The 26,188-nt window shown below is 35.6% G+C and overlaps 4 protein-coding genes across 9 annotated transcripts; 3 read left to right on the plus strand and 1 right to left on the minus strand.

Moving 5' to 3' along the window:
• The first annotated feature begins 2,668 nt into the window (after nucleotides 1-2,668).
• Nucleotides 2,669-4,611, plus strand: LOC122311092 (ubiquitin-conjugating enzyme E2 10-like). Of its 2 annotated transcripts, XM_043125467.1 has the most exons (5): nucleotides 2,669-2,910; nucleotides 3,016-3,078; nucleotides 3,190-3,317; nucleotides 3,685-3,789; nucleotides 4,156-4,611. In XM_043125467.1, exons 1-5 carry the CDS (start codon nucleotides 2,802-2,804, stop codon nucleotides 4,297-4,299), a joined length of 549 nt encoding a protein of 182 aa, XP_042981401.1. In that variant the 5' UTR covers nucleotides 2,669-2,801; the 3' UTR covers nucleotides 4,300-4,611. The 2 variants fall into 2 exon arrangements, with proteins under 2 accessions (XP_042981401.1, XP_042981402.1); XM_043125468.1 differs by lacking the exon at nucleotides 2,669-2,910 and having other exon boundaries at nucleotides 2,917-3,078.
• A 5,441-nt stretch (nucleotides 4,612-10,052) lies between these two features.
• Nucleotides 10,053-14,238, plus strand: LOC122309139 (probable receptor-like serine/threonine-protein kinase At5g57670). Of its 2 annotated transcripts, XM_043122509.1 has the most exons (11): nucleotides 10,053-10,228; nucleotides 10,509-10,788; nucleotides 10,902-10,975; nucleotides 11,060-11,178; nucleotides 11,268-11,383; nucleotides 11,466-12,020; nucleotides 12,563-12,811; nucleotides 12,905-13,068; nucleotides 13,154-13,381; nucleotides 13,468-13,617; nucleotides 13,752-14,238. In XM_043122509.1, the coding sequence occupies exons 2-11, from the start codon at nucleotides 10,632-10,634 to the stop codon at nucleotides 14,010-14,012; spliced, it is 2,073 nt and encodes a 690-aa protein (XP_042978443.1). In that variant the 5' UTR covers nucleotides 10,053-10,228; nucleotides 10,509-10,631; the 3' UTR covers nucleotides 14,013-14,238. The 2 variants fall into 2 exon arrangements, with proteins under 2 accessions (XP_042978443.1, XP_042978442.1); XM_043122508.1 differs by lacking the exon at nucleotides 10,053-10,228 and having other exon boundaries at nucleotides 10,305-10,788.
• A 747-nt stretch (nucleotides 14,239-14,985) lies between these two features.
• On the plus strand, nucleotides 14,986-18,482 carry LOC122309818 (basic leucine zipper 23). 4 transcript variants are annotated; one of them, XM_043123492.1, is made up of 3 exons: nucleotides 14,986-16,451; nucleotides 18,036-18,100; nucleotides 18,205-18,482. In XM_043123492.1, the coding sequence occupies exons 1-2, from the start codon at nucleotides 15,671-15,673 to the stop codon at nucleotides 18,062-18,064; spliced, it is 810 nt and encodes a 269-aa protein (XP_042979426.1). In that variant the 5' UTR covers nucleotides 14,986-15,670; the 3' UTR covers nucleotides 18,065-18,100; nucleotides 18,205-18,482. The 4 variants fall into 4 exon arrangements, 3 of the variants coding, with proteins under 3 accessions (XP_042979426.1, XP_042979425.1, XP_042979424.1); XM_043123491.1 differs by having other exon boundaries at nucleotides 18,254-18,482; XR_006242534.1 differs by having other exon boundaries at nucleotides 14,987-16,451; nucleotides 18,036-18,158; nucleotides 18,254-18,482.
• Nucleotides 18,483-19,376: 894 nt separating this feature from the next.
• On the minus strand, nucleotides 19,377-24,314 carry LOC122309817 (WD-40 repeat-containing protein MSI3). Its single transcript, XM_043123488.1, has 6 exons — nucleotides 23,918-24,314; nucleotides 23,129-23,452; nucleotides 22,878-23,021; nucleotides 20,800-20,924; nucleotides 20,145-20,240; nucleotides 19,377-19,933 (listed from the first exon to the last, which is right to left on the minus strand). Exons 1-6 carry the CDS (start codon nucleotides 24,236-24,238, stop codon nucleotides 19,717-19,719), a joined length of 1,227 nt encoding a protein of 408 aa, XP_042979422.1. The 5' UTR covers nucleotides 24,239-24,314; the 3' UTR covers nucleotides 19,377-19,716.
• Nucleotides 24,315-26,188: the final 1,874 nt, after the last annotated feature.

Consider the following 26,188-nt stretch of genomic DNA (forward strand, 5'->3'; position numbering starts at 1 on the left):
AAAACAGAAATTTTTTCCTCAACTAGTTTTGATAAATCTCTTGATTTATGACTTATAAATATATGATCTTCAAACCAAACCATTACATGGTTTAAAAAGATGTCCTAAAACATATATAAGCTTCTAATTCAAGATCACATGGTTAGAAATTAACCAAAACATAAATTTAGCCAAGAATATCCACACTTTGGCTTATCTGAATATCTCTTTGCATAAAATTTCATATCTTTGAAACTAACATCAAATATCTTTAAAATAATAATATAACATGTATATAAGATGCTTAGGATCCTCCAATAAAATTATCAAAGTCATTAGAATAGGTTTAGACCACCAAAGATTTAAACTTTCTCAAAACAGAAACTGTTTTTCTTCTTCCAGTTTCTAAGTTTCTAAATTTAAGAAAATCTTTCATCAAAACCTTTAATCATGCAAAAATCTCAACCAATAGTCATATATACATGTTAACAATACTCTATAAAAATTTCGGACCAATATCTATCCATTAGCTTAGTCAAAAACTCCAAACTATAAGATATTCTCCAGTTTATCTCCCAGAATGACCTTTCTATAGTTTATATAATATTTGACTGACCAAATGATCTTCAAATGAGGCAAATAAGATATCCATGTAAACTAAACTCAAAAAGGAACAACTTATATGAAGGAGACTTTATGATAAAACACTTACAAAAGCTTCGAAATGAACGTGCAAAAGAACTCCTAAAAGCTGTCCGAGAAAAAGTATTTGATATTCTTTTAAAGGAACGTGTAAATGAAGATAAGTTTGTAGGTGATGGCTGGAGTTACTTATGGACGAGATAAGGAAGATGATAAGGCTGGAGTTGAGAGTTGAGTGTAGTTTTCTCCTACTCAAAATATCTATAAAAGATTATCTCATAATATTCTATCCAATAATATCTACAAAAATCAACTTAAGATATTTTTATCTAATAATATCTATAAAAATCAACTCAAAATATTTTTATCCAATAATATTCACGAAAATTACCTCAAGATATTTCTTTTTATTTTTATTTTTATCCAATAATATCCACAAAATCATCTTAGGTTATTTTTCAAAAATAGAGAGTATACTTGGAAGAGTAAGGTGGCTAAAATCTTTCTATGTATCATATTAAAACTTTCTAACTATTTCCAATAATCGAAACCTACTTCTGATACCATAGTGAGTAATAACATCAACTATACGATTAATAGATTAGTAAAAACTTATCGGGTCTTTACGAGATTCCTAAAGCTAATAGAAATTTTACCGTTAAATTTCTAGCGGGCTGTTATATAGAAACCATCATTCAAGGGCTGATCTAGCTCGCTCGTTTTCATCAGAGGCTCATTCCAGCGTTCATGTATTATATGTTCTTCTGATGGGGTGTGCCTTGGGGGTTGGGGAATTTATCCTTTTGTTGGAGCTCACTTGGGTTTATGAGACTGAAATAAATAAGGCCAGTCATGGCTTTGAATACATAGATTCGTCCTAGCCTCCTGGGTTCTGGATCCAAATTTACCATTAAAGACTACAAACTAGGTAGCAAGCACCGGCCATTTTCTTCTCCTTTCACCTTTCGACAAGGCGCAACTTGCTTGTCGAAAGTTACCTTGGAAAGGAACGATGCAGAATTTAAAATGTAAAGTCGAGCGAAGAAAACGAAGAATATGATGGGGCTATCAACATTTTTATGTGCAGAATCTTGCATCCTTTTTCCTTTCGATTGGTTTGTAGAACAATTGGTTTTGATCAGCGAACTATTTGAGCTAAATACGAATATCTTCTCTGAGTAATGATATTTTACACTATTTTATTATTCAGTTATTTTTTTTCATTTGCTATTTGAATCTGGATTAAAAATTTCGATCTTTTTGCATAATCTAAAAATAAATAAATTCAATCAACTAATGAAACCAAATAATTTAATTAAAATTAAATTAAATCTTTTTAAATTTTATAAAATTGAATTTATTTTTAATAATTATGCGGTTACGTTGGTTGATTAAATTTATACTTTTATAGATTATTCAATAAGGTTATGTTTTGATATTTTTAATCCAAATTTAAAAAAGAAAAGGAAAAAAAATAAAATAATAGTGAATGAGTTTTCTTTTAAGACTCTGCTATGTCCATCGCTCCCAGCTGTACCCTACCATTAGGTATAAGTGGGGTTTTTTTTTTTTTTTTGGTTGAGTTTTTTACATGTATTTTTTAATATTTTTTTAAAAAAATTCATAATATCATAAAAAATACTTTTTTAAGCACGAAGTAAAAAAATAAATAATTAAAAAATTAAAAAAATGTAAACGGTACTCTATCATTTTCCTTTCTTTAATTGTATCCATTGGGTGTATTAAAAGTAGGGGTGGGTCTACACCCACCGTTGGGGCTCAGGCCTTTTTTTTTTTTTTTTTTTTTTTTTTTTTGCCTTCTCACATATTTTTTAATACTTTTAAATATTTTTAAAAAATAAAAAAATTTATAATATTATTAAATAATATTTTCTTAAAAACTGGATCCCTAACTTTATTCTAATGGTAGTAATCCTAAAAAAATTATGATTGGGATGCGAGTCCCAGGGATCAGCCTCCCTTTTGTTTATTCTCCGCTATATATCTTTATTTCTATGGGCCGTATTCGTGGTGCTCACGAGACGTTCATTGAAACTTCCTGGCACCACTTAAAACGCGATAACATGAAAAGCCACCATTCAGAATTTCTTTCAGATCAGTCCCAGTTTTCAAAAACTCTCTGATTCTTTGCTTGCAACTTTTTGGATGGAATCTATACTATGCGCACTTTCATCAGTCCAAAAGGAGTTGTGGACATCTTCCTTCATCTGCAGCTCCCTCCCAATACCTCCCCCATTAAATACACCACCACGCACCTTCCCTTCAGCAGTGAGCTCATAGATTGTTTTCCTTCTTTTGCAGACCCATCTCATATATTCAATTCCTCGATACTCAGTTTGAGATATTACAACTCTGAATTTGCTTTAATGGCAGCACGGAGAATATTGAAGGAGCTCAAGGACTTGCAGAGAGATCCACCAACTTCATGCAGTGCAGGTTAGAGGGAATAAAGAAAATTAAATTAGGCTTTTAATAGCTACTACGTACTTAGTTTTACTCATGAACAGAAGATTACATGAATATTGCTGATGCATGGTGGATTTTCAGGTCCTGTGGCTGCGGATATGTTCCATTGGCAAGCAACCATCATGGGTCCAAATGACAGTCCCTATGCTGGAGGTGTTTTCGTTGTGACAATCCAGTTCCCACCTGATTATCCTTTCAAACCCCCAAAGGTATAGAACAAATTAATTCGTTAGTACTATCCTTTTGGCATCTAGTTGTTATATATGTTTGAAGGTTGGTGCGTTCCTTCAAAAAGCTACTGCTCTCTACCATTGGCCACAATTCTATAAATCTTAAAAGATTACTGCTACGTCTAAAAAAGAATTATATAAAAATAATTTTATAAATTGATTTATTAGATTTATTTTATAATAAAATTCGTAATTTTATAATCTGACAAATTACATTACGTTACCTTGAGTTTGTGAATTTACTTTTTGCGTAATCTTTGGTGGCTAGAGTACTATTTCTCAATCTTAAACAGACTTTGAAGGAGAAAAATGGTGACATTCTCCTGTGTAAATTAATTGCTTGCAGGTTGCCTTCAGGACCAAGGTGTTCCATCCAAACATAAACAGTAATGGGAATATATGCTTGGACATACTCAAGGAACAATGGAGCCCTGCACTCACCATATCTAAGGTGATATAAGGAGACTCTATCTATGGGCCCTACAATATTTATAACTTGAGAGTGGTGTTCAATATATTCTTAATGTTGTAGAGTCTACTTTTTATGTTTGTTTTTCTCTCAGCACTCTAGACTGATCTAGAATTCGGGTGAAAACTTAAGAGGATCTGATCAATCCATCCAAATCCAACACAAGGGCCTACATTCACAACATGGTCACCTTTTTTTTGAGAATGTCATGATCAATTTGTTCCTATTATGATGTCCTATTAATGTTCAATTTTATATCCCCCATTCTCTCTGCTCTTTCTAATTTATAATTGCTTGAGCCATTGACATTTAAAATAAAAATGATATATACTGGAGTGATTCTTGCAGGTTTTACTCTCCATATGCTCCTTGCTAACTGACCCAAACCCGGATGATCCTCTCGTTCCTGAGATTGCTCACATGTGCAAGACTGATAAATTCAAGTATGAGTCCACCGCTCGGAGCTGGACGCAAAAGTATGCCATGGGCTAAGACCTGCATGATATTTATTTAGACATATAGAAGGTTGTATATAAATACAACCTTATATAATATATAAATATATATATTAATACACTTGCCGCTGATGATCTTAAAACGTACCTTGACATGATTTTATCTCTCATGCATGCTGCCTTGGTGAGGTATAGGAATGATCCAAGCTAGGCTTTCATTTTGTAATTTGAGCATCTCTTTGCTTCGTATTAATGGCTGGACAACCTTAAATATTGGTGCCTATCTTTCATGTCTCTTGCTTAAGATTGTAATAAACAGCTAGCGTCAACTTCACCCTTCTTCATCTCATTGGGCTATGTGTCACCTCTATTTAATTACATTTATAAATAGTAGATGCATATGATATAGTTCGAGCTACTTAAAAATCGAAAAAGGAAACCTAAATCAGATGGTTCCACATGACACGATGATATCGAGCGCGAAAACCACTCAGTTGAACAGTATTCATTCAACTTCGATCTGCGCCAGTTTAAATATGTATAAGTTGACTGTACCTACGTGTTTCAGTTTCGATTAATCTTATCGAGGGAAATTATACACTACTGCAGTACTACTCCCAAACTACGTATAACCACTTCATTTTTAATTGCAAAAGATCATCTAATTTGCATCCTAAACTACGAAAAGTTTTAGAATGTACGTACGTACGTACCGTGAACTTATATAAAAGGTTTCAGTCATGTCCACTGATCTAAACTGCCACTTCTTTTTTAATGGCCCGTCTGCATGCTTTTTCACTGCATGCCCTGCTAAATTAAGCCAGTAGTACTTGTCATCAATGACGTCCTATCGAGATTGATATATTTTGTTGTCAAGGAAACCCATGTTAATTTTGAAACGTAGATTGTTGAAGTGTTTCATTCCACCTTTTCTTATGATCACAATGTTCGCGTTGAAATAATTTAGTTAACTTGAGCTAGATGCGCTAGGCATATTATCAATGCATTTTCCTGATGCTTCTAACAGGCGGGTGCGCTTTTTCTTTCACAAAAATCTATGATATAGACACTGCCGACACCATTTCTGGCTGAAAAACGCTATTTGCACACGCCGTTGGGACACCCCGCGTACACGCATCCACGTGTACTAATTAATGAAACGGTGCGTCTCGATTTGGTTCTAAAACTCATTTCCCTTGCTATTCCTTTTCCCCCTTCTTCGTTTCTCCTTCCCTCCCTTTCCCTTACTATTACTTTACTTTCCCCCTTGTTCATTTCACCTTCTCCCTTTCCCTTGCTATTCTCGAATGGCCAAGATGATTGGGCAGCTCCTGGGTGCAAGCTTTTCAAAGAGAACCGCGAAGATGAAATGCCCAGTGCAGATACCTCTCATCTTCTTATTCTTGGTTAAACCATAGCTGCAACGCAATGTGACAAAAACTTGTGTTGATGAGCCGGAGAGAATATACGGAGTGAAGTTGTTGTAAGATAGGAAATAAAGCAGTGAATTTGAGAAACTTGAAATCCTATCAGTACATCGGAGCGGCAGATTTGGAGCAAAATCCAGAAAAGTGTGCTCAAAATGCAAACCCACGAGATTTTCCCAGGTTGGAGAGAGAGAGAGAGAGAGAGAGAGAGAGAGAGAGAGAGAGGGGAGTAAAGAGATGAGAATAAATTTGAAAATAAGAGATGGGAGATTTCAGCAGCAGATTGCAGTAATGTTTTTGTTTTAGTTGATGTTCAGATCTATTATAAAGACTTTCCGTTTGATCGAGAATGAAAACTCAACTCAAGCAAGAGATGTAGCTCGCGGAGGAGATCAGTTAATATGCCAGGGTAAAGATTGAATACCCATGATGTGAAAATCTGTGCGCTAAAAAATCTGGGTAGAATTTTTTTTTCTCGAATATTTACAGTGCGAAAATGATTTGGAGAAGATGAACAGGTTCACCAAAATCTGTTATAGTTTTTTCTTCCTTCCTCTATTTTTTCTTCCTTCTTTTGTTATAGTTTCCGTTTGATCGAAAACTCAACTTTCCATTTGATTTGTTTGTATGTAACAGCGCTGTTCCCACGGTGTAATCGATTTTTGTTGTTTTTTTTTTTAATAATATATCGGCTGACGTGTTATTAAGCCACGTCAGCGATTCCGCAACAGGTACCCAGCGGCGGGTACCTGTAGCAGTTCTCATATATACATATACATATATATGTATATCGCTTAACCTACCGAATCACAGAAGCAGATTCTTCCCAATATATTTAAGGATTATAATGCGAATGTTGGTTAGAATGTCCATATAAACTAAGAAACTGATATATTTTCCTTGCACTTTGGCCCGTTCTATCGTGTACATATATGTTATAGGCCGCCAGCCTCGGAGATGTGCCAAATCATATTCTAGTCATGTGAAGTGATGAAATTCCACTCCATGTAGAGCCAAATTATAACCAACGTACATGCAGATTTTTAAGTGGGACTGCGCGCGGCAAATATCTTCTAGGCGCTAGCTTATTCAGATCATCGTATATATATATATGTACATAACTACTAAAGTTGATGGGTATGCAAATGGTTCTTGCATTATTATTCGGTTGATTACCTTAAGTAATGCATTATTATTATTAATTATTAAAACAAAAGAGGTACGTCGGGCATACTTTAACCTAGCTACTTAACACATATATTCGCTAGCTAGCTGCTTCAAAAATAATTAGGTCATACGTGAATGCATGCTGCTACTGCATGCACATTAATGCAGCTGATTAGCTCGATCTTAGATTGATCGCGTCTTCATTAGTTTTCGAGTTTATAATATAGTTGTGAAGAAAAATAGGCAACAGAGAACAGTACAGTCAAAAATATTAAGCATGCATGATGGCACAGCTTGCTCAATATACATTAGTTATTGGTACTATTTCTTTTCTGCATGCCCTTGCGCGCATTTTGTCTTCAAATTTAATTTGCACGTACGACATTAAGGAGATTACATTAACTTCCCAAAATTGTTCCTTGACTGTTGCCCCAGAGGCAGGCATGAGTACTGTTCCTGCAGGTACTACTTATCTATATATATATGTCTCATGTCCATAAAATGGGTCAATCCTGATCAACATCAGGTTGTCCATGCATCCTTCAATTCTATATAGCAGTGGTCAGATTCATTCAAGTCGCTCACATTAATTAATTTTTTTTCCTTTCCTTTTTTCCGAAGGCAATAGATTCGGATTGATCGTTACCTGACATAACTGTCAATACAGGGTATGGTCGATACCTATATAATTTGACAGGAGAGATTGATCGATATGGCACATGGGACGGCAAGTGATGGATATGGCCAACAACCATTATCTGTTAATAAATGAATATGGTGGACAAAATATACAGGAACGTTAACTTACGTACGTGCATGAGGTAGAGAAAAAGTTACCCATTATTTTAAAGCATATGTAAAAGAAAACACACACACACACATGTGTGTGTGTATGCTGAAGTGATAGTACTACTATATATGATACTGTGGAAGGATGAAACTGCCTATAAATTATAACGTTTCTTATAACAATGTTATGGCCATGGGAATATGGTAGACAATTAAGTAGCTAGCTAGGAACTTGAGAAATTTCAAAAAAAAAAAAATGTAAGGGTAAACAAACGTGATTGTTAAAATATCTGTAAAATAGGAATTTTTAATATTAAGGTGATATATAGTATTATATCAGTATAGGGACCAAACTGTCTGCCATGCTTTAATTTAATTTCATGGTTAATTCTCATAAACTTAAATAAATTGAAAATAATAATAATAACAACCCATAAACGACATATATATATATATATATATATATATATATATATATATATATATATATATATATATATATATATATATATTATATGGCGCTAAAGTACCACTCCACTAAGCGCTTGAATTCTTAAATTAATGTCCAAGTTGGGCCGGGGAATCTTTATCTGATCATGATCACATTATATTCTATATATGTCCATTAATATTACTGATCATCGTCTCTTACTTTTAGTTGTGCTTTGCTCTTTTATAATCCTATCCAATTTATACGTACCATACCACTTCTCATGATTTTGGCAATATTGGAGATTCAAATTTCTCTAATGATCTAGATCATGTAATTTATATAGAAAATATTGAGTATAATTAATTAGGGTTCTGTACAAGTAGTGCATGTCACATGCACGTCGTTTCTTCGTTGACGTGGATACACGTGTGATGAGAGAGACATGTGAACTAACAAAATGTAAATGGCAGAGGAAGTTTCTATTCCTCAAAATTATATTCTTAATTTTCTGGAAAAAAAAATAGGGATTGCATGTCCCAAATCCAATTGAGGGTGGACGTCTTTTACACGGGAAGTTTTTTACACGACTTGGAGTCGAAGACCAATCAATGCAGTCAACATTGCAGATCAAACTTGGATAAATGAACCCAAACTTGTACGTTTAGCTCTCTGTAATTTTTCTAAGTATTAAAAGTAGGTCAAATGATTCGGGTCAACCTATTGATCACTTCTATATATATAATTATATGGTCCTCAGCGACTTGTTCGACACGTCTCTGTTATTATTTTAATTTTATATATATATATATATATATATATATATATATATATATAAATATGTAATATTCCTATATCACCACAAAATAGAGTGTAGCTTTAAAACATTTGCTTTTAATTTGTCAAATTTAGGTGCAATTTAGATAATGAGTTGAAATGAAAGTTAAAAGTTGAATAAATTTTAAGCGGTAACTTATTTAAATTGTAAACGTATAAAATTATTTAAATTACTTAATTAAAAATGATAAATATAGAATAAAGAACAATATTAATCTCTCAAATATAAAATTTAAGAGAGATACTATTTCTAGTATCCCGAAAGTGTGTCGAATTTTATTTTTTTTTAATTTAGTGATGAAGGAAAAAATTTTAAATATTTTTTTAAATGTTTATGATGATTAAAAAAATGTATAAAAAATGAAATGCATGCTTTGGGATGCATTTTCGGGAGATGTTTTCGGTGACTCTAGCACAAATTTAATATGACTATATATGTTAAGATTAATCATGGCTTTGATTATTAGTGTAAAGCATGATACTCACCTAACAATGTAATGATCCAAATCAAGGGGCACTTTTGCTTGTCTATTAGGTTTATAATTGATTGTTTTGGTTTGGATTCGAATATGAGATTAGATGGTTTTAAATAAAAAAAATAAAAGTTGAATAAAAGATTATTATTATTTTAAGATTTAAAAAAATTAAATTGAAATTTAAAAAAATTAAATTATTTATTATATTTTATATAAAAATTTAAAAAAAATTATAATAATGAGATGAGATGAAATAAAATACTTAGCCGAGCCAAATGATGCCTTAAGTCAAGCAACGTGTATTACAATCCGTCAAGCAACGTGTATTATAAGCTTCTTTTATTTATTTACTTAATATTTTAATTAAAAATAGATAATCTCTCTCTCTCTCTTCTGGTCTGAAACCTTGTCCTTTACTTAGTGGTAACGTTACGGCATGTGGCACGGCCTCGGGTCTGTCGACCCGCAACAGCCGGTCCGGAGTTCTAATCCCCTTTTATCGGTGCATGGAATATGACCGGATATCCTGGGTTTCCCGCGAAAACTGCCGGTTTTTTATTCTCTCTCTTCACTCGAAAACTTCTTGCCCACTCTTCATGGCAATTCAATTCACTAACTTGCCGTTACTTTCTTCGATCTCCTTCATTCCATACCTCATCGTTTTTTATTTTCTTGAATTATTATTATTATTTTTTAAATAAATCCCAATTGCTTTAAGATATCTCTTTGAAATTGTGCTGCATTAGGTAGCTAGGGTGATGCTGTTTAGGTGGTATTTGCATATTTAAAAAAATTTTGGCTCGAACGATATATGGTCAGCAAGACGTGTGCAACTTTTAGGTACAATTTCATTGTCGGGTCTTGTTTATCTTTTGCTGAGAACATTTTCTCTTTGGGTAAAGTTTTAATCTTTGACGCAAGATCTTGTGGGTTATTCCCGTAGTTTCAGGACTTTATCTCGTGGAACGGAATATAAGATTCGTTGGAGATTTTTTATTGATAGGGATGTTGTTTATTTATTGGTAATCTGCTAAGGGTTGCTATTCATGGATATGCTAGTCAAGCTTAAGTGAAAATGGCAGCCTTTCGATGCAGTAGTTGATTTTTCTTTTCAATGCAGCAGTTGAAATGATCCATTCAGTAGGTGGCAAGGTTAGAAACTAGACGAGTTCAACAAGGAACAGAATTTAATACATCTTTTGGGGTGTGAAAGAGATCGATCAGTTAGGAGAAAAGGATCAAAATGACAGTTGAGGAGGAAGTAAAAGCTGTTGAGAAGAAAAAAGTCTTGGTTGGCATTCGAATGGACAGCCATAGCAGAGAGCTGCTCAGCTGGGCTATTGTGAAAGTAGCCAAGCCTGGAGATTGCGTGGTTGCAGTTCATGTTTGTCGAAATCCTGGTAATGTCCTTATAGAAAAATTATGCACCTTTATAGAAGACTGATCTTAATTTTCACACGCTTTGCCGATTGATGTTCTTGTTTCTTTGGGGTAACACGATTCATCACTACAGATCAGGCTTCGGAAAACAAGAACTTGTTGGATTGTTATTTAGAAGTTTATGAAGGCTTATGTACTGTAAAGAAGGTTAGTCATGCTTCAAGTTTCCCTTTACTATCTCATTCATTGGAATGTCCTTGGTTGCTCATCATTTGTCATACTTGGTTTCAGGTTGATCTCACCGGTCATATCTTCACAGGAAGTTCAGTCCGAAGGGTTCTGGCGAGAGAAGCAAAGAACCAATCTGCAGTGGCAGTCGTTGTAGGGATAAGCAAGCAAAGCTCTCTCGGGTAGGGGGAGAGCCAGTACTTTTGCAGTTTGCATTGGTTTTAGCATATGCGATTCTTTTCTGATTTCTCTAAACAGATATCGTTTTCAGGGGTTGGGCTTCCATAGCCAAATATTGCACCAGGAGACTCCCTTCAACAACCGATGTTTTGGCTATCCACAACGGAAGAATTGTCTTCAGAAGGTTCACCAATAATCAACTACCAGGTTTGGTATTTGGTGTCCTGGTTTAAGTGCTTGTAGGACATTTTGTATAAATCATATAGTAAATTTGCTTTCACTATGTCAGGCTTTAAAGGAGATCCAAAACCAAGTTTCACTCATATAGAAGTTCCCACTTCCAAAGAATGCCCATCTGAATTTGGTGACTCCGAGGCAGAGTCTGAGAAATCTGTTTGTGAAGTGGTTCAAAACTCCAGAGACGGTTTAAGACATAATGGGGAAAACTTGAAGGATGAAGTTTTCAACCTTGCATGCGAACACAACAAACTTACTTTGATATATACAGGAGACCCTTCAGAGCAGAGACTTGGTTGGCCGTTACTCCGTAGAACTAGTTCATCAATTCCACAAACTCCACATGCAAGGAATATGTCTGTGGTGCAATGGGTAATGAGCTTACCAGATCGTTCCCCAGAGCTTAGTCATCATTGTTCAACTATAAAAGAAACTGCGTTGGAAAGAGATATCGGAGACATTTTGCATGAGAGCGCCAAAAAGAATGGTGCCTCTGCATTGCGTGAGCTGCCAAAAGGCTTGGAGCTTCTCCTCAAATCAGACTTATCAGGCTGCAAATGGTTCAGTCATGAGGTTCTGAAGACTGCAACTTCTCAGTTCTCCTCAGGTGAGTACCTTTTCATCCTGGCTTACTCATGAAATCTCTTCCCTATTCAGACTTGTGCTTGTCCTAATTACAGGCCGCTCAATACAAATTGAGGCTTTAAGGTAAAATTTAAATTAGTCATCTGTAATTATAATATAATAAAATATAAATTATTGTATGGAATATTTTCAAAATTTTCAATAAATGAGATTTTATTTAAAATCTTTAAATAAAGTTTTTTTGAATTTATATTGAATACTACAACTTAAAATGAGGCCTCAATGTAAATTTTGTACCTCAATTTAGCAAGATCTTAAAAAATTATTTAAAATAAAAATAATTCATTGTATTAAATATTAAATTTAGTATTATGAGGCCTTGTACACATTGAAAAATATAGAAGTTATTCAAAATTTTATTTAATGAAATAGTTTTTATTTTTAAAAAAATTAAAAAATACCTCATTTTTAATTTTGGCTTACATAAGGTGGGAGCTCTAGGCAATGGCCTAAATGGCCTTACCATTGAGCCGGCCTGGTCCTAAGTATCCGCTATTGTGACAGAAAATATGATTGGGAAAGGAGGTTGTAATCGTGCATATAAGGGAATTCTTCCAGATGGAAAGCCAGTGGCAGTAAAGATTCCGAAGTCAACGAAAGAAGCATGGAAGGATTTTGCCCTTGAAGTTGATATCATCTCCTCACTGAAGCACAAAAACATCATGCCCTTGCTTGGGGTCTGCATCGAAGATAATGCTCCAATCTCGGTTCATGACTACCTGTCTAAAGGAAGCTTAGAGGAAAACCTTCATGGTGAAGCTTAAATCAGTTTTGTGCAATTTCTTTTAGTTTTCACTCGCTATAACTTATCAGACACCAAACTGATATGTTAAATATTTGATGTAGGTAAACACAAAGATAAATCTGTGTTGTCATGGGAAGCGAGATGTAAGATATCTGTTGGAATTGCTGAAGCTCTAAATTACCTACATAACGAATGCTCTCGGCCTGTTATTCACAGAGATGTCAAGTCTTCAAACATTCTACTCTCTGACGAGATGGAACCACAGGTACTCACCAGACTAAATTAGATGATATTTAAAAGTTAGAAATTGTCAAGACGTGATATGACTAATTGTTGTTGCGGTGTGACAGTTGTCTGATTTTGGGCTTGCAATATGGGGACCAACAAATTCATCATTTATGACTCAAGGCGATGTAGTAGGAACATTTGGTTATCTTGCTCCTGAATATTTCATGTATGGGAAAGTAAGTGACAAGATTGATGTGTATGCCTTTGGTGTAGTTCTTCTTGAATTGTTAACAGGGCGAAAATCAATTGGTTCTGAGACTCCCAAAGGACAAGAGAGCTTGGTCATGTGGGTAAGAGCCCTCCCCCCAAAACAAATAAATAGAATTTCAGCTTGTATTAATTTTGTGTATGATAACCTTTAAACAAATGCGTGCAGGCAAAGCCAATAATAGAGAGTGCAGATGTTAAAGGCATATTGGATCCAAATTTGGAGGGAAAATATGATGATGTTCAGCTGCGGAGAATGGTTCTTGCTGCAAAACTCTGTATCACACGGGCGGCTAGGCTTCGCCCTAACATGAGTCAGGTAATAATAACTTTGCAACATTGAAGATTTCATGCTCTTAGTTATGAGTCATGTATCGAGCAATATTCCAAATACAAGTTTCTTCAAATTTTATATGAAAGCTATTTGAATTATTAACCGACTTACTTTTTCAGATACTGAAGCTCCTAAAAGGTGATAAATGTGTTGAAGAATTGGTGAGTTTCCAGAAGGGTGATCTTAAGGATGATTCAGAAAACCTGGAAAACAATGATGACGAGGTCTATCCGAACTCTAGTGCAGAGTTACATTTGAGTCTTGCATTGCTTGATGTTGGCGATGATACCACATCATATAGTAGTGTGGATCAGAGCAACAGTCTTTCTTCAGAAGAATTCTTGAAAGATAGATGGAGCAGGTCATCCAGTTTTGAGTAGCTTCAGCTTTACTTGAACATAAAAGGGGAAAAAAAGGAGAGATTAATTATAGTTGTTCCTTCCAAATAGTACTTCACTCTTAGCAAACACAAAACTGCTTAACTTTGCCAGATGTGTAGTTTGTACTTTGAGGGATGAGGAAAAAAACTGTTGGCACCCAAATGGTGAGGTGGTTTCATTGATGTAAAAAAAATGTAAAAATGCCATAGAATGTGATTCTCTGACATGACCAAGCCCTAGTTTATCAAAGTTGAGACAACATTCAGTAACTCATACGCAAAATGGAATATGATGGAGGTTATGATGCTTAATAGCAAACTAGATCTTGCCTAAAAAATGTGAACATAAGATTAAAATAAATGCAACTGGTTACATACCTCTCTTAACATTAATTGGCAAGAAAATCTGGTAGAAACAGGTTCAAGAATATTTGCTCTCACATCCATTATTTTTGCATATAATTTGTGTCTGATAAAGATCATTTTTTTTTTAAGAAGACCTGGTCTCAGTGACAAGTCATTAATTTTCCCTATAATGTGTTTGACGCTTGTGGGTTTCACATGGGATTATATCAGCCCATAGTCACAGTGATGATCATACGATGTAACCAGCTACACTCTAGCCACACTGCACTCAGCAGATTAACTTGGCCTGAAATTTAATAGACGGTCAGGATCAGATATTGGTTAAACATTATAGTTGAGGTGAACCCACATTGACGCTATCATAGTCCTTCACCCACTGCATGATTTGCTTTGTTTTCTGAATGTTAGACCGAGAGAGTCGCCTAAACACTTATAAGTTTTCCTCTATACAAATAATCTCTATATTAATATTAATTTATTCATACTTAAAATTTAAATTAACATTAATTTCAATAAAATTTATTTTTTAACCAATCACATCACCTTAATATATAAATTAATACATAATTATAATTGTAACTATATTTTTTCATACCTATAACTTGGAAGCGAAGCACATTGTTGAATTTTCTAGACTGCGAAAGCGCCTGTCGTTGAACTCTTTGTACCAATCACTCAATATCTCCGTTTCTGTCTCCCTCTTTCGTCTATGATCTCGCTAGATAATATCGTCATTAGGAGCCCACTTACGGTTTCATACTGAGCCCGCCGAGGACTACCTGAGGTTTCAATTTCGTTCAAAGCCGCGACCTTTCTCCGAGTCTTCTCGTCACTTTTTTTTATTCTGAGAATCTTAATCGCATCAATTTATTGAATTCAAATTATGATTTGAATCTTCTGTAAGGGTCATTAGGTTTAAGGTTGTGATGGTAAGCCTTTGCCCTCTCGTTGGAGATCTGTTATTGTTGGCATGATCATGTAAATTTTAGTCTTTGTTGGCATGAAATCTAATCTGACCTGCGGCTGAAATGGTTGGATTGTTTGTGTTTAGGCAGATGATATCTAGGGTTCCTGAAGTTTAATGTGCAAAATCCCAAGTGGGTGTGTTGTAGTAGTTTTGTTTTGGGCATCCGAATATTTTCAGAAAACCACAATTTCCCATCTGGTTATTTGTTAATTTATATCAAGACGGAGAACTGGGTTCAAACTTCGTCTTGTTCAACTTCACAGCCATAAATTTGTCACCTTGTCACGTAGTTTATCATTTTGTTTGGTGGAGGTTTTGATATCGAAATGGACGACGGGGAGCTGGATTTCTCGAACCAGGAAGCTTTTTCAAGTCCAAATATGGGGGAGCTTCCAAGAAGTTGCTCAATGGATAGTTTCTTTGAGGAACTTCTTAAGGACAGTCACGCTTGTACTCACACTCACACTTGCAACCCACCCGGCCCTGATTCTTCGCACACGCACACCTGTTTTCATGTGCACACTAAAATAGTACCGGCCTCAAGTGACGACAAGATTGCCACGGATGATACTGCGGAGTCCACTGAAAAGAATTGCAAGAAACGCCCGAAAGGCAATCGGGAAGCAGTTCGGAAGTACCGTGAGAAAAAGAAAGCCCGAGCTGCATCGTTGGAGGATGAAGTTGTGCGATTAAGGGCTTTGAATCAGCAGTTGTTAAAGAGGTTGCAGGGTCAAGCTGCATTGGAGGCAGAAATTGCAAGGCTGAAGTGTTTGCTTGTGGATATTCGAGGAAGGATTGAAGGGGAGATTGGATCGTTTCCATATCAGAAATCCGTCAATCCCAACTTGTCTAATCCTAGCATGCCTGGGCCATATGTGATGAACCCATGTAACATGCAGTGTGACGATCAGGTCTATTGTCTTCATCCAGTGGTGGATGGCAAAAGTGGAGAGGACGCATTATTGAATGGGCAAGGCCTTAATGGCTGTGAATTTGAGAATATTCAGTGTTTGGCAAATCAGAATTCGGTGTCGAAGGAGCTTCCTGGTTGTGGTATGGGGTATTTAGCCTCCGATGTCAATTCTTCTGGCACAAATAAGAGGAAAGGTGAAACTTCATTGCTTTTCCTGTTCCGTTTTATTGTGATGTGGAACTTGTTTGCCTATCTCGTTAGCAGTGCAAACACTGATAGCGATTTAGCAATTATTTTGGGTGGAATACCTTTATAACATGTTAGAAATGGAGCTTATTACTTTGGAAATGAACGGCTCGTTATTGGGTCAAGTAATGTAGTTGTAACAGATATTTGAGTTTGCTATTATAAAATAAGTTGTATTGTATGTGGCTGTTGTGATGTGGGCTTGTGATTAGTAGCCTATACTGTTGCAAATTTGTAGTTCATCTTCCTTGGCTTTCATGAGTAGGGATACACTAGGAACATTTTGAATGCAACACACCCTGCATACTCTTCCTTTAGGTCATTCGACTCCATGTAAATCTCATATTGGTGATGAGGTTTGGATGCATTTGTTTTATTTTTATTTGCTATAAATATCAAAACAATATCTATAACATCCTGATTTAAGGTAGGAAGAACCATTATTATAGTGTATGTGCTTGTAAGATATCCTGACCTCTGTAGTTATTTAATGATGTTGTGCTCGAGAGTGAGACCTTCAGACAGAGGAGTTCAGTGGACCTTGAGTTAAGAGGCTGAGCTGGGGTCTGCCTGCAAATGAAGATACTTAAACATCATATAGAAGAATATAGACTTCAGTTGCTTTGACAAGAATGAAGAGAAAATACAAAGATATGCATGGAATGCAACCATAGAAAGAGTTACCTAGGCTGGCTACTGACTTCCCTGGATCTCTCTCTGGTTTAGATTTTATACTTAAACATCATATAGAAGAATATAGACTTCAGTTGCTTTGACAAGAATGAAGAGAAAATACAAAGATATGCATGGAATGCAACCATAGAAAGAGTTACCTAGGCTGGCTACTGACTTCCTCGATTTTATACTTAAACATCATATAGAAGAATATAGACTTCAGTTGCTTTGACAAGAATTAAGAGAAAATACAAAGATATGCATGGAATGCAACCATAGAAAGAGTTACCTAGGCTGGCTACTGACTTCCCTGGATCTCTCTCTGGTTTAGATTTTATATTCTAAATTATTGGAAACTTGAGGACTGGGCTTGGTTTAAGCAATTAATAACTTGATAAGATTATGACCTCATTTGATGTCTACTTGTACTTTATACTTAAAAGAATTTCTTTTTTGCAGTGTGGTTCTCTCTTTCCTATTTTGCAATGTGGTAAACAGTACAATTCATGCACCTGAGAAAGAAAAAGAAAAAGTATTTATAGTTCATGTCTCACCTCGACTCTAAAATCCATGTGTCTATAATATGCACGGCATTCAAATATGAAGGAATATACCTGAGTTTAAGCCTAGGAAGAAGGCCTATTCTTCAACTCCAACATAGGAAAGGGGAGAAAAAGGAGGAGATGGGAGGGATACATTAACATGCATGAGATTTCAATGTTCTGAATGATACATCTGTTCATTGGCTTGAACGCAGCTTTAGGGTTTTTGCGACTTAATATTTGTTGGCTCTTACTTATCAAAAAATTATTTGTTGGCTCTTTATGACCCTGATATTATGGCGATTGTTTTATTAGGAGGGACTCGTGCAGCAAAAGCAAGTTGAAGTGCCGCTTAGTCAGCAATTTCTGTATGCTCAAGGGTATATATGATTGTCCAATAAGTAGTATTGTTGAACTCGTCATCAGCTTTCCTTCCAGGTTATTTAGTGATTTTTTTAATTGTTCGATTTTATTTCGGACCCAGTGTTGGGTTCTTGGAGCTGATATGGGCATATGTTTTCCTGGACTTGCAGTTACTGCTGTTTCAACAGGTGTCTTTTGTCGGTTTATAACGTTTAGTCTGCTTTTAATGTTTTGTAAAGCAGCAAATTTAGTTGATGTATTTTTTGTGAACAAACTTGTTGCTAAGGCCAACTTTATTGTTTCTATGAGGTTGAATGCCTTTAGTTTCAGCCTTCGTATACTATGTGACCAGACATAGACCAGTCAATTAAAATGAGATCATTTGATGTTCTTCCTTTACTTTGATGGATCTCTCTTGGAAAGGATGTGGTTTAGCATGCATTTCTTGTTGATAAAGATCTTGAATCCGTTGGGCAAATTTGGTAGGTTAACTTGTTGAGTCTACTCGAGAAGAGAGGTGGAGAAAGGGGTGTGTTCAATTCTGCTTGATGAGTAAAATATAGTTGTGGGGGATCCCTCTGCAGTTTTTGTGCCTTCATGGTATATGGTTAACGACTGCATATTGTTTAGAAATATAATTATTCTTAGACTACTTTACTACTATTTTATTACCATTAGATGATACTCTTTGTATGCAAATGGTGAAATAAGTAATGGCTAATTCCATTCGTGTAGCTTTGTTGTGTACTATCTTTTATGACATTCGATAATTTAAAAAACTACTCATGCAAGTGACAAAATTGCTCAAGTTTAGAGAGCTGTTAAAACCCACCCACCCCGTTGGTTTAGGTACAGCCGATCACCGTAAATCCGTGAGGATTTTTAGTTTCTATTTTTTAAATTGTTCTGTAAAAATATCGGTTTTTTTTTTTTTCAAAAACTTTAGGGGGCGATTTTTTTTTTTTTTTTTTTTTCCTTTCACTCTCATGTTCTTAATTTTCTTTTGAATTTCAAATTTTATGATTTTCAGTATATAAATAACTGACATGTAAAAAAGTACACTTTTTGTAAATTTTTCTTAAGTATATTTAACATTTTCCTAAATCTAATATCATGCTCCGATACCTTCTTTTCACACGGAGAGCATTGTCGAACTATCAATCGACAATGCTAAACGGCTGAAGTGTCCTAGGGACGGCCAGTAATGAACCGGGACCACTAAAAACCCTCCTTTTCTACAGGGGATATCAGTCATGGATGGCAACGAGAAGGAAGAGAGAGAAGGGAAAGAGGGGAGAGAAGAATACCATTTTACATCACAAATGAAGCCTAGGGGACTGCACAGACCCATCACAAGCGCCATCAAGTAGATGTGCACAGACCCATCACAAGCTCCACCAAGTGGATGTGAATTAATAACCATCTAGACTAGCTATAACGATAGGGGAGGACCCCCAAGATGGTTGGTTCCAAATAGAAAGTGTGAACTGACGATACATGGACACCAGAACCTACAGATAATTTTTAAAAATGTCTGATGATCATCTCAAGCAAAAAGTTGAACATTGTTCCTACCTAAATCTCACAGCTCAAAGTGAAAGATTCCCCTCGAATGTAAGGATCAAGTATGTGGTTATTCATCAGTCGGTTGCATGTCATCGTCATCACGATATATACTCTCGGCCATTTGCCATACCTGAACAGTATTGTCCTCACCTACGCTTGCAATGACCCATGGCTGGTACTTATTCCATGAGAAATCTGATATCTTTGCTTTGTGACCCCCGTGAGAGAATAGAAGCTCCGGAGGACCGTCTTCAGCATCTCCCTCTGACTGCTCATCACCAATCCTAAACACATTGCTTATCAGTTAAAATAGGCAAAATATTCAAAATGGCAAGAAAGAGCCTATAAGAAATTCAGAACTCGCTAGTAAACCTCGTAATGCATGATTCCACGTTAATTAATCATGATTCATAAACTTGATTAAAGGAATTTTTCTTCAAATGAAACAAAACAAAAACAAGCACATTCCTAGCAACTATTTCTGATGTGCAGTACCTGTTTAGATCCCAAACCATCAACCTCCTATCATCAGCAGATGATGCCAATACAGTTTCATGGTTAGGATCCCATTCTACCTGGAACACTTCCTCTCTGTAGGAAACAAATCAAGGGTATAAAAAATTCCGAGTTGACAAATATTTTCATAACAAGTATAACAAATTAGCTCTCAAACAAACATAATGATGAGTTGCACCAAGAATGTACTAACTCCCACACAAAAATTGGAACCACTGCTACAAAAGACAGTACATTGGTTGTAAAGAGTGTGTTCCTACCTTCAACATCTATAATAATAGATTAATTTTGTCAATTGGATAAATTTTAAAATAACATACAGACTACAGGTGCGCCAAAAGGAAAACTAATTTTCAAAGCCCATCGAACCCTTTTCACACTGTGTATCCCATTGTTGGGCAGTTAACAGGCATTCCTACACAGTAAAACATCATCTCGATGATAGTTTTGCCACAAGATCCATTCAGAGAAGCACGCAAATGAATGAGACCAAAAGTTTATTCCAACTGACAAATAATTGGTTTTGCAAGAGATGAAAACAAAGAAGGTTTTTTTTGGGGGGGGAGGGGGGGCATAATTAGTTCATGATAATGAAATATAAGATTAAGATTAATCTAATAGGCATAGGGCATACGAGTGACTGCTTAAGACATGCAGTGGCACACTCAGCTTCCTTGTATCAAAGAGACCAATTGTGGTATCAGAAGATGCTGTTGCCAAGATCCATTCATTGTATGGATTGAATGAAAGATAGTTCACCTACAAACGCCCAAAAATACATCAGTAACAGATCCATAATATTCAAACTTTAATACATGTATATCACAGGAGAAACGAAAATGCACAGAGAATCCTAGGGCAACACAAGTTCAAAATTACGAGACTATACACATGATGCAAGATATATGGAAATAAAAATACAGTAGGACCGAGGAATTGGAGCTATGAGACATAATAAGTAGCAACTATAAATTTTATACATAAAATAAGGAGCAGGTCTCTTCAAGACCTGAAAATTAATTGCATCAATTAAAAGCAATAAAAGATTATTTTTTATCAGTTAGAACCCTAAAACAAAATAAGACACATTTAAACACACCTACAAATATTATTAACAATTTGGTGGAATTATTGGGGTGCATAGTTGCTTATTTGCCCATGAAATATTTCGGTCTCTCGCTGGGGGAGTCGTTCAAGGCAAAGTATATTTGGGATGGGCGTTTGAGAAGATTGAGAAAAGGTTGGCAGCATGGAAAATGTTGTATTTATCAAAAGGGGGTAGAATCGCCCTTATGAAGAGTACTCTTTCTAATATTCCAACTTACCTTCTTTATTTATTTCCTTTACCGGTTGGAGTGGCTAATCTGGCTAATCGTATTGAGAAGTTGCATAGAGCATTTTTGTGGGGTGGTTTGGGAGAGGTGCATAAGATTCCTATAGTAAGCTGGAAAGAAGTTTGCTGTCCGATTGCTGATAGAGGCTTGGGGGTTCATAATTTGTGTAGTTTTAATAAGGCGTTGTTGGGGAAGTGATTGTGGAGATATCATAGGGAAGAGGAAGCGTTGTGGAGGGGGTTGGTTGTTCAGAAGTATGGGAGTGATTGGGGGGGATGGTGCACTAAGGAGAGTAGGGGGACTTATGGTGTGAGTTTATGGAAATTTTGTGAAACAAGTCAAATTTGTGGTAGGTGATGGTTCAAGAGTTCAATTCTGGTATTGAGAATGCACTGTTTAGAGCTTTTCTGTCTGTTTTCAGGTTGGCTGTTAATCAGCAGGCCTCAATCTTAGAGCTGATGAGTAACTCTAATGGAGAGGTGCATTGGGATGTTAGATTTTTCAGACCTGTCCAGGATTGGGAAATTTAGGAGGTTACTGATTTTTTCAGATTGTTGTATTCAGTGGATATTAGACAACATGAGAGGGATCAAATGTACTGGAGATTACAGCGTCTAAAAAGTTCTGTTAGATCATATTATAAGATGTTGTCCAATCAGCATTACACTTCTTTTCCTTGGAAGAGTATTTGGAAGGCTATTGTTCCGTCAAAGGTTGCTATTTTTGTATGAACAGCAGCAATTGGGAATAGTCAGACAACTGACAATTTGAGAAAGCGTGGAATGATTGTCATGGAGTGGTGCTTCTTGTGCAAGAAAGCTGCGGAATCAGTGGATCATCTACTTCTACATTGTGATGTAGCTAAAATGTTATGGGATGGTGTGTTTAGAAGATCTGGACTGACCAGATTTACTCGCGTGTTGGACTAGACTTCATACTTGCTCTCAAGTGGCAGCTCCGTGGAAGATGATTCCTTTGTGCATTATGTAGTGCATTTGGTTGGAAAGGAATGAGAGGTGTTTTAATAATAGGGAATGCAACGTAGAAGAACTCTGGAAATTTTTTATGTGTTCCATGTTTAGTTAGTTTTCAACTAATGTACTTAATGGAGGGGCTGTCCATGAATTTTCCAAGCTTTTCTAGTATTAGAATGTATTTAGGCGTTTCTTTCATATACATCTTGTGTACATGGGCTTCACCTATTGCATTTGATGAATAAAATTTTTACTTATAAAAATAATATATTGAAAATTGATAAAAAGAACCATTGGGAATCTAAGGGTATATGTGGGACATACGAAGAGGATATAGTAGGTAAGTAAAATTCAATACACAAATTGGAGAGCCACTACTATTGCATAATGAATAGAACTTTAACCTCTTTCTCGTGAGCTTTGACAGAATGTTGGGGTTGGTTTGTGCGCAGGTCCCAAATGACCAATCGGCAATCGTCCCCAACAGACCCAAATAAATTTTCATTCTTTGAATGCCAGGATACATCTTCAACAACACTTTCATGAGCCTGTGAATTACATTCACAAATCACATAAGACAACGTACAAAATGTGCTATGCCCAAGACACCAGCATTTTAGGGAAAAAAAAATGATACACTGATTCGGAAAATTACCTCATAAACATGCAATGCATCAAGCACTCTATCTTGAGCCATGGCAGACACGTCCCACAAACATATCTTATGGTCATGAGAGCCACTTAAAAGGAATCCCTCTTTGAGGGGACTCCAAGACAACCCATAGCCTTCCATATCATGACCCCTTAACCTCAAATCAGGATCACAATCACCCCCTTGGTCCTTCGCCAACTGTTTCGTACAATCAAAAACATAAACCTCAGACCCACTTGTCTTAGCTCCCACAATTGCCGGGTTCTGTGGCATACCCCGCGCCCTATTCACCTCTCCATCAACACGTATCTTCTGTGTTACCTCCACCTACAAACATCCCAAACAAAACAATTAAAACATAGGTTCAGCTAGAAATTTCAATACCGGCCAGTAAAAAATAATCCTTAAATAAGGGCGTAGACATCTCTTGCGTGTTTTTTTCCTACGGAAGTACCAAAGAATCAAAGATACACATCAAAACATTCCGCTATAAGTTTTTATCAAAATATTCGGCACCCAAAGGATAATTCTTCATAATGACAAAGTGAGTAGCTTTTCTATCACCTCTAACTATGCGAGCACTAAATATATATATATATATATATATATATATATATATATATATATATATATATATATATTAAACACGTTTACCTAACGATTTTCACAAACACTTGGTACCCACAACAAAACTCATCAAATACCACATACCCAAGGCATAATACGTAAAAAATACTGAATGCCCAAAAAATAACACGCGGAATGTATTTCTGGAAGAACCAGAACACTGACCTTAGGGAGAATGGGATTCTTGGCATTGCAATCTGTGTTGGTTTCAGACTCGTTGCTGGGGAGGAGAGCGTCGGCGACCATGAGAAAATTGGGGAAACCTTCGGATGTATGGGTCCCGAGGACAAGTCTGTGGACGGAAAGAGATGGGTTGGAGGGGTACGGCAGCGGGGCCTGAAGTGGAACCCAGTGGACGGTGAGAGACGGCCATTCGAGAGGGTGGGAGATGACCAGATCGTAAAGGAAAGGCGTGTTCTTCTTCCATACGGCGTAGTCCTCCTCCACCTGTTCGAGACCCGTCTCTTGTTGCTGTTCTTCCGCCATCTCTCTGTCCGCCAAGCTTCTGGCTTCGTTCTGGCTTTTCTGGATTTCCCGCCAAGCAAAAAGGTAATGGAGCGAAGGACCGGGCGCGGGGTGGAATTTATTAGCATAGGTTTTGGGCTGGACTGGAAATGCTGTTAGTTAAAAAAGAGAGTTGAAAGCTACATTATGGAAGGTCCAAATAAAACATGAGAAATGGCCCAAAAACAGATACGGAGAAAAAGTGCAAGATAAATGCAACTCAAATTAATATTTTGTGGAAGCTATGTTCCTTATAATATTTTTACAGTATATAAAATTCAAAATCCTTCATATATTCTATAAATCTCATTTCTCAATTGTTATTTTATATCAATCTAACACTTATAATCCTTAGTATTTATAATATGAGTAATATTACATATAATCATATAATGCGTAAGTATTGTATAATTATTTTGAAAAATAGTAAGATCTACTATTAAAAAATTAATTTTTAAATATACAAATCTCATATTTTTTCACTTTTTTCAAATTGATTACGTGGCACTTGCACAATCATATCTGCAACTATCATTTCTCTTATAATATTTGACACCTATAAACTCTAAAGAATATCAATGATGTTATGAAACTAAAAGAGAAATGATATTGCAAGAAAAATAGTTGTTCTTCAATGTAAAACTTGATCATATACAAGTAAATGATACTCATATATATAGGAGTACAAAAGAGTAGGTATACCTTAAATTTTAATTAATTGTTAAAGATAGATCTTAATTGATGGCTCAATGGTCTTAATTAATGGTTAAAGATTGATCTTGATTGATGGCTAAATGGTCTTAATTGATAACTATGTATGGTCATACAAATAAGTTTATAACACTCTCCCTTTGGATAACTATACATAAAGAATATGCCTCGTTAAAATCTTGTAAGGAAAAATCCAATAGAAAAAAAACAATGGCGAAGGAAAAAGAGTACAATATTCATGTATATCGCAAAATGTCTTAAGATTGCCTCATTAAAACCTTGTAAAGGAAAACCCAATAGGATAAAACCTTAGCGAAGGAAAAATAGTACAATTAGCATAAGTCTTCAAGACATTTACTCCCTCTGAAAAATGCATGATAATAGGTCTTCAAGTGTTCGCATTCCAATGTTCTGCACAATCTTCTTAAATGTTGCAATTGGTAATATTTTAGTGAATAAATCTGTCAGATTATCACTTGACTGTATCTGCTTGATATTAATTTCACATTTCTCCTGAAGTTCATGGGTATAAAAGAATTTAAATAAAATATGTTTAGTTCTATCAATTTTGATATATCCTCATCTAATTTGAATAATACAAGTAGCATTATTTTCGTATAAAATTGTTAGACTATCATTAATCACTGGAAGACCACACTTTTCTTAAATATATTGAATCATTGATCTTAACTAAATATATTCTCGACTTGCCTCATGAATTGCAATGATCTCTGAGCGATTTGAAGAGGTAGCAAATAGTGTTTATTTGACAGATCTCCATGATATAGCAGAATTCTCATAAGTAAATACATATCCAATTTGAGATCTACCTCTGTGTGGATCTGAAAGATAACATGCATCTGCATATCCAACTAATTGTGTACTTGATCCATGTTCATAAAATAATCTCATATCAACCGTACCTCGGAGGTATCGAAGGACATGTTTAATGTCATTCCAATGTCTTCGAGTTAGTGCGGAACTATATCTTGTAAGTAAATTAACTAAAAATGCAATATCAAGCCGAGTGCAATTTGTAAAATACATCAGGGCTCTAATTGCACTGAGATAAGGTATTTCAAGACTAAGAATTTCTTCATCGTCTTCACAAGGACGAAATGGATCTTTCTACACATCAAGTGATCAAACAACCATTAGAGTACTCAGGAGATGAGCTCTTTCCATGTAAAAGTGTTTCAAAACGTTCTCTATATAATTTGA

Source organism: Carya illinoinensis, chromosome 5, assembly GCF_018687715.1.
Source record: "Carya illinoinensis cultivar Pawnee chromosome 5, C.illinoinensisPawnee_v1, whole genome shotgun sequence".
NCBI lineage: Eukaryota > Viridiplantae > Streptophyta > Magnoliopsida > Fagales > Juglandaceae > Carya > Carya illinoinensis.